The sequence below is a fragment of the Phragmites australis genome, chromosome 19 (assembly GCF_958298935.1).
Source record: "Phragmites australis chromosome 19, lpPhrAust1.1, whole genome shotgun sequence".
In the NCBI taxonomy this organism is placed as follows: Eukaryota; Viridiplantae; Streptophyta; class Magnoliopsida; order Poales; family Poaceae; genus Phragmites; species Phragmites australis.
This window is the reverse complement of record NC_084939.1, coordinates 4,832,953-4,840,832: the sequence shown is the minus strand read 5'-3', so window position 1 is coordinate 4,840,832 and position 7,880 is coordinate 4,832,953. Positions and strand designations below refer to the sequence as shown.

The 7,880-nt window shown below is 40.1% G+C and overlaps 1 protein-coding gene across 2 annotated transcripts; it reads left to right on the top strand.

Annotated features, from left to right (window-relative positions):
- The first annotated feature begins 365 nt into the window (after positions 1–365).
- LOC133900780 (ABC transporter E family member 2) lies at positions 366–6,802 on the top strand. Of its 2 annotated transcripts, none has more exons than XR_009906589.1 (12): positions 366–598; positions 1,061–1,146; positions 1,235–1,332; positions 1,454–1,571; positions 1,719–1,808; positions 2,283–2,587; positions 2,672–2,867; positions 2,943–3,125; positions 3,970–4,239; positions 5,396–5,641; positions 5,869–6,230; positions 6,311–6,802. XR_009906589.1 is itself a non-coding variant. In XM_062342015.1 (12 exons), the coding sequence occupies exons 1-11, from the start codon at positions 496–498 to the stop codon at positions 6,215–6,217; spliced, it is 1,815 nt and encodes a 604-aa protein (XP_062197999.1). In that variant the 5' UTR covers positions 366–495; the 3' UTR covers positions 6,218–6,230; positions 6,311–6,802. The 2 variants fall into 2 exon arrangements, 1 of the variants encoding a protein (XP_062197999.1); XM_062342015.1 differs by having other exon boundaries at positions 6,098–6,230.
- Positions 6,803–7,880: the final 1,078 nt, after the last annotated feature.

Below are 7,880 nucleotides of genomic sequence, written 5' to 3'. Positions count from 1 at the left end.
ATTTTGAATTTATTTTTAATGTTACCACATCTAATATTTATATTTTGGTTGCAACACAGTCACTTAGCTAGTCTACTGCTTATACCACAGTTTAAGGTTTTGTTTGTTTCAGCTTGCAATTGCTAGCTGTGATTCATAATTTACAAGCTGAAACAAGCATTTCAAAACATAATTCAATAATTTGGATTCCATCTACTTCTATAAATTATATAATTTATTTTTTTACAATTTAAAATATACCGGCTGTTTTTTCCACGACCGTAAGTTATTGAGAGAGAGAGAGAGAGGAAGTGTCCCGGTCGAACGAAACCGGGTCCGGTCGCACAGGTGGGTAATAAAAGCCAGGGGGAGACCCGAGCCTAGGGCTTGGTCCGTCCCTCCGCCGCGCACGTGTCCGCCACACTTCCAAAGGGTTACCCCCCCCCCTCCTCACCGCCGCCGCTTGGCTCTCGGCTCCATCCCTTTCTCATCGGAGCCCTCTCGGCGGCGGTAGAGATGACGGAGCGGCTGACCCGTATCGCGATCGTCAGCGAGGATAAGTGCAAGCCCAAGAAGTGCCGCCAGGAGTGCAAGAAGAGCTGCCCCGTCGTCAAGACCGGTAATTCCTCTCCCTCGATGCGCTTTCCCCCCATAGTTTCGGCGATTCGAAGTTTAGGTCCCAGAAGTTTGCCGTGACCGGGCAACCTGTTCGCGGGTGAATTTGGTGCTAGAACGGGCGCTGATTGATGCGTTGTTCCTTGCAAGATCCGGGGAATCGGAGCCGCTAGCATGCTGAGATGTTAACTTTTTCGGCTGTAGGATTTCGGTTAAGAACTGCGTGTTTAGTGAAATCGAATTCTTCTCGTACATGATGCTAGATGTTTAGTTGTTCGTGCTGTAACATGTGAAAATCCAGTGTACAAAAACAAGCACGTCTTTTTTTTATTGAGGAAACGAATACGAGTGCATCTTAGTAGTGCTAATTTTGATTGTACAATTCCTGCAGCTCTTCTGTACGCTAGCTAGTTTTTTTGGCTTTGCCTGGAGCGATGGTATGACAATATACTGTTTTGTTGAACAGGGAAGCTTTGCATTGAAGTAACACCAGCGTCGAAGCTCGCTTTCATTTCTGAGGAGCTGTGCATTGGTTGTGGTATTTGTGTAAAGGTACGCAGCTAACTTATCCAGCCAACTTTGTATGATGTGTCTGTGAAGTTATACGTGCTTCTCACTCCTGCTGTAATCTTTGTTGCAGAAATGCCCATTTGATGCCATTGAAATCATCAACCTTCCAAAAGATTTGGAAAAGGATACTACTCACCGTTATGGGCCAAATACCTTCAAGTTGCACAGGTACGCTTGTTTGATCGAATAGGTATGAAGTATAACCTTTTGCATTGTTGGCCATTTGTAAGTTATCTAATCTGGCTTAAAGCTTGCCCCTTTCATAGTGTTACTGATTAGCCACCTGCAGGTTGCCTGTCCCGAGACCTGGTCAAGTTTTGGGCCTTGTTGGAACAAATGGAATTGGAAAGTCGACAGCACTCAAAGTGTTGGCTGGCAAGCTGAAACCTAATTTGGGACGCTTCAAAGTATATTGCAATACCTGCTCCTACCTAATTTCTTTTTCCTGTCTGTTGGTTCCATATTAGTTTTTCTTTTCTGGGAGAAAGTTCCTTTCCTCTTTTCTTTCATATAGACCTCACAAAAGATGATATTTCATCTCTGCAATTGTGCAGAACCCACCTGATTGGCAGGAAATCCTTACATACTTCCGTGGGTCTGAACTTCAGAACTATTTCACACGCATATTAGAAGATAACCTGAAGGTGCTGTTTTGCCACTTTTTACTTCCTCTGCTTGCACTTCATGTAAGAGTGTGTTAGTATGCATGTAAAAAAAAGGTGTAAGTATGTAGTTCATAATAGTTAGAACTTGATTTTCTGTTTACTATCACTATGCACTGGCTATGATTACCATCATACGGTATCTTCAGTCTTTGCCTTGTTTTCTGTCATGTTTAATCATATGGAATGATGTACATTTTTCAACAATGTTTGTACTACAACTAAAGTTGGAAGCAATGGATGATCGCAGCACTAAAAAGATAACAAAGGTTTTCGTTCCACTTTTGTAGTTAGCCTCATAACTTTAGATAGTCATACATATTCGATTCTTAGTAGTTGCTATACCTTAGTGACTAACATACAAAGAACCTGATAACAGGACATAGATAACCTTTATGTGACTTTTTTTACTGTTGAATTGTTCTGATACCTAGGATTCTCTTTTTATTTCCACAGGCAATCATCAAGCCTCAGTATGTTGATCACATTCCAAAAGCTGTTCAAGGAAATGTAGGGCAAGTACTTGAACAGAAGGATGAGAGGGATATGAAAGCTGAGCTGTGTGTTGACCTTGAATTAAACCAAGTTATTGACCGAAATGTAGGAGACCTGTCTGGTGGTGAGCTCCAAAGATTTGCAATAGCAGTTGTTGCTGTACAAAATGCTGAAATTTACATGTTTGATGAGCCATCAAGTTACCTTGATGTTAAGCAGAGGCTTAAAGCTGCACAAGTCATTAGGTCCTTGCTTAGGCCCAACAGGTAACACATATTTGTTATCATGATTATTTTTTGAATAAAAGTTTCTTGAAATTCATTTTCAAGAGCTATGTTGTTTTCTTCCAGCTATGTCATCGTTGTGGAACATGATTTGAGTGTCTTAGATTACTTGTCCGACTTCATTTGCTGCTTATATGGGAAGCCAGGTGCTTATGGTGTGGTTACCTTGCCATTCTCGGTTCGAGAAGGTATCAATATTTTTTTGGCTGGATTTGTTCCAACAGAAAATCTTCGGTTCCGAGATGAATCTCTAACATTTAAGGTAAATATGCACATGTTACTTGAGATCCTTATTCTTTGATGGAACTTTGCACTTACGTCAGTGTTGTACTTCTAGATTGCAGAGACTCAAGAAAGTCCTGAGGAGATTGAGACATATCAACGGTATAAGTACCCTACCATGAGCAAAACACAGGGAAATTTCAAGCTTACTGTTCTTGAGGGTGAATTCACTGATTCCCAAATTGTTGTGATGCTTGGTGAAAACGGGACAGGGAAAACTACATTCATCAGAATGCTGGTATCGCCGCCCCTCCTGGCCTACCTCTCTCAGGCACCTTTTTTATGTTCAAAGTCATTGTGAGAGTCTTGTAGTTACTGTAGTTATCCAAAACGACAAATATGGAAACTTTGGGTTCTTGCTTTGCCCACTATTACGGCATTAGGAGCTTGGCATAATGCCTAGTCGGTGATGGCTATATTATTCTCTGTTTTTTTTCCATGAATGTTAATGATCCATGTCTGGTTAGGATTTGAAGTACTGGGAACATCTTGTGTTACCTTATCTGCAATACTGAAGCATTGTTTCAACCTCCTGATACCGTTCAGAAAAAAAAATAAAAAATCTTGTTGGGGGAATGGTACCATGCTGGTTCTCCGACTGTGTGAGTACTGTTCACTGTGTTGAGATTGAAATCCAACACTTGTTGTTTTTCAGGCCTCTATCATCAACTTTGTACTGTTTAGTTTGATTTATAGCAGTGATATGCAGTTATGCACTGTGCATGGAGCTGCCTGCCATATTCATGTCAAAAATTGTTGTCCCTTTCGCTAATGTAAATTGTTGGTGCTGCAAAACCTAACGCGATTGCAATTTTGGTCAATAGTGTTGATCTATGTTGGCTTTAGTTTAATTTAGTTTTTGCTATACCAGAGTGCAAAAATCTTATTCAGTTAGATGTTGTTGAGAGATTAAGACTTTACATCTTCTTTTGATCCTATTGTTCTATAGATTTCTTCTGAAAGTTGATGATATTTATTAGTCCTCCATTCCTCTGAAAATAGAAAAAAAAATGCATAGTGTTCTGCACCAGGTGTATGCAGCGTTTGGCATCTTATGCTCCTTGTTTGTTATGACTGGACAGGCTGGGTTATTGAAGCCCGACACTGTGGAAGGAACTGATATTGAAATTCCTGAATTCAATGTGTCGTACAAGCCCCAAAAGATTAGCCCAAAATTCCAGAATACCGTGAGGCACTTGCTTCATCAGAAAATACGGGATTCATATATGCACCCTCAGTTTGTGTCTGATGTCATGAAACCACTACAAATTGAGCAACTCATGGACCAGGAGGTTATTAATTTATCAGGTGGAGAGCTCCAAAGAGTTGCAATATGCCTCTGCCTTGGAAAGGTAATATTGCCATTTCTTTTAATACAAAATGTTTCTTTATTTACGTGATTTTTTCTTGATTGGCTGATATAATAACATGTTACGGGAATACGGGAATAAATAGAATGTTTAATTTTCTAATAGTTTCAAAAGTTTGCATATAGGATATACTACCCTCACATCTCTACTATATACATTTCTTTTCCTGCTCTCTTTTTTATTTGCACCTTCTAGGTCTGCATTTATGTTCTAGTAATACTCCCTCTGATAGGAACTATAAGTCGTTGAGGACATTAACACAGCCTACAAGATGACACATTGACTAGCAATTTCTATTAAAATTTGCAATTTTAAATAAAATGAATTATATATTATGACAGAACTTTTGATGATGATTCTAATATCATTAATCTTATGTTTTCAATCTATGTAATCATTTATATACTGATTATCAAAGCTCAAGATGTTTGACCGACACAAATCCTAAAACGACTTTTATTTTCAATTGGAGGGTGTATTTTGGATTTTGTATGAGATACTATATGGGTCACATGTGATACTGCTCCTTGCCTTGGTGACATTTTCAACATATGCAAACTAAGGCACCTAATCCTGCATGCATGTGTGCACAGCAGCATGGTGCTTTTCAAATTTGCCAATGCTCACATTGTTGCTGGAATCACCTTTTTTATCCATGACAGCATTTATTCAAAATCCAATTATATATTGTTTTAGGGAGCCAGTGGCCCAGTTCAATAGACGGTGTGTTTTAAACTTTTTATGATTGTGTACCTGTACACATTTTACTTGGCCATAGAGAACTTGAGCATGCATATTGTTCCCTGTCCATACATTGGTTGAATATGGGGATGAGTGGGATGAAATGGGTGGAAGGAGCACAACTCAAAAGTGTTTATGAGGCTTGCAAGTTGCAATGCTGCAAGCTTGGTTGGGGGACAGAGTATAATTCATATATACTAACCGGGATACTTTTTCTTTTTCTGCTGCTTTACACTTTTGCAGCCTTGTGAATATTAACTATGATCTAATCCAGTTAATGATCCTTGCTGCTGTATCCCTAATATTTTAAGGGGGCTAAGCATCCATATACCACTAGTCTTATGTTATTTGGTATGACGGTCAGCGTCTTGATACTTACATTGCGGTATATATTCAGCCTGCAGATATCTATTTGATTGATGAGCCAAGTGCTTATCTTGATTCGGAGCAGCGTATTGTTGCCTCAAAGGTTATCAAAAGATTCATTCTTCACGCAAAGAAAACTGCATTTATTGTTGAGCATGATTTTATCATGGCAACCTACTTAGCTGACAAGGTCATTGTTTACGAGGGGCGACCTTCTATTGACTGTACTGCCAATGCACCACAGTCTTTGGTATCTGGGATGAATAAGTTCTTATCGGTAAGTGCAGAATAACAATATACATACTGTTATCGACCACTAGTGCTACTAGCTCGACTTCTTTTGTTGGTCCAGCTGTATGTGGTTCTAATAGACTAATTTTCAGTAGGATTAAGTAATCCTAGAGTTGCGCATAATTTGTCTAGTCTTGATATCCCTTACATTGGTTTTTTTTTCTGTCTTAATCTATAATTTCCTGAACTAATTTTCTTCTGTCTTTTTGGTAGCTTCTTGAAGAGATCCAACCAACTATAGGCCGTGAATAAACAGACAGAACTCTTCAAGATACTACCACCTTGATAACTAACGTTAATTTTCAGTGGGATCCAGGAATTCTAGATTTGCACATAAAACCTCCACTGCTATATAGATATTCCCTTGCGTTGGTTTCATCATTACTGGCATAATCTTTATGTCCGCGCACTAATTTTCTTTCTTTTGCTTTTCTTTTGGTAGCATCTTGACATTACTTTTAGAAGAGACCCGACCAACTATAGGCCACGGATAAACAAGTTGGACTCTACGAAAGACAGGGAACAGAAGTCTGCCGGATCCTACTACTACCTCGATGACTAATGAGGGAGTACAGGTTGCAACGATTTTGTACATTCTTGTTGTCTAGAACTACTTGTACATTTATTAAGTGACTTTTCTCTTTTCCTTGTTCAGCATCTTCTCGGAGATGCTTGCCGCCCCTAATCTTTCCAGGCCGTGGAAATGCAAGGCTAGAATGAAATTTGCCACTACATGGCATGGAGACATATTGAAATAGGCTGGAGTGAAGAGCATCGGTTATAAGCAGAGCATGTGATGTTGATGTCGAGTTTTTGTTGGCTTTATCTATATGGAGAAAAGATCGGTGTTAAAAATGGGCTTTATCAGTGGAGAACTACGGCTAGTTCCTGTTTATTTGCAATACTGTATCATCGATTTGCCATAGAGTAACTTTAATCCTCGATTTACAGGTCACACTAGGTTTTTGAGTAACAACGTGAAATCTTTTGATCATCCTTTTACTTGTTGATCGCCTGTTTTGTACTTCATTCCTTGGAAATTAGTGTTTGGCTTGTCGAAGTAAACTGATTGCCGATGAGTTGATAATTTTGTCACACCTTTTAAGCGACATTTCCACGACCAAAAACAATAAAGTTGGTCACAAGATGTGGCAGCGTCCCAGGCTACCGGCTGTGACTGCACAGTGTTGATTGCACGCATTGACATCTATTTGTATCGTCTCGCCAACGGCTGTTGATAAGGCCATCAATTAACTGGGCCTAATGTGCAAAACAACATGTTAAGAGGCTTATTCAAAGGGCTAAGGTGGTGTTTGTTTCAGAAATTGTAATGCAAACGTCATTAGAAAACATTGCTATGGAAACAAAGTAACTAAAACTGATATTGTTTGGTTCTCACGGTGTAATGGAAATGGGAAGTTGGATGACGGCAGATGCATGAGGGTTATACTGCCGGACGGCGGCGTGTGGCAGGTGGAGCTCCCGGTGATGGTGGCAGTTAATGATGGACGCGCCGGGCCACTTCCTCGCGGATGTGCGCAAGGCGTGGGTGGGGGCGTGGCTATCCGCGTTGCTGGTCGACAAGGAGCTCGAGTCCAGCGACATGTACGTTGCATTCTCGATGAAGCGGCTAGGCACGCCGCTGGCAGCGGTGGACATGACGCGCCTCGCTTCCGCGGCCAGCAGGGACACGTGACGGTCTGCGAAGGTGGTCGTTTGTAGGCGTCGCCGCTGCCACTAAATCTGGCATCGCCGCGGTTGCTTGTAAGGATCTCAGGCGGACACTCGATAAGGCACGCTATAACTTGAGAGTGAAAGAGTAGAGTAGCTATAAAATAGATGGTGCTGTAGTATAATTCTGATGACTATTTATTATTGGAAGTATAACTCTGTTAATGCTCGAAAAGAGGTATGCTGTTTTATTGCATAAGCGGATTTATCACTTAACATCGGTGAGTCTGCTGCATTTGAAGATTATATGAAGCAAGCTCATAATTCTATAATTATGCATATTTCTTGACAGATAAATAGTAGGGATATGATAAAATACTATAATACGTGTCGTAGTAAGCATAAAAAATGTTGTAAACATATACATTTTCAGTTGCTTTGATCTAGGATATATGGGCAGGTAGGGCTAGAGAGGATTATCTTAATGTGGTTGCTTATTTTGTTAATAATGATTGGGAACTAGAAAAGAGAATAATAGGTTTTAAGTTGATTGA

What these genes read in the sequence shown, in the direction of transcription:
- LOC133900780 (XM_062342015.1), top strand. Translation starts at nt 496, where the DNA reads ATGACGGAGCGGCTGACCCGTATCGCGATCGTCAGCGAGGATAAGTGC. An exon ending in CTGCCCCGTCGTCAAGACCG is followed by an intron (nt 599 to 1,060) that starts GTAATTCCTCTC and finishes TTTGTTGAACAG; the next exon opens with GGAAGCTTTGCATTGAAGTA. An exon ending in CTACATTCATCAGAATGCTG is followed by an intron (nt 3,126 to 3,969) that starts GTATCGCCGCCC and finishes ATGACTGGACAG; the next exon opens with GCTGGGTTATTGAAGCCCGA.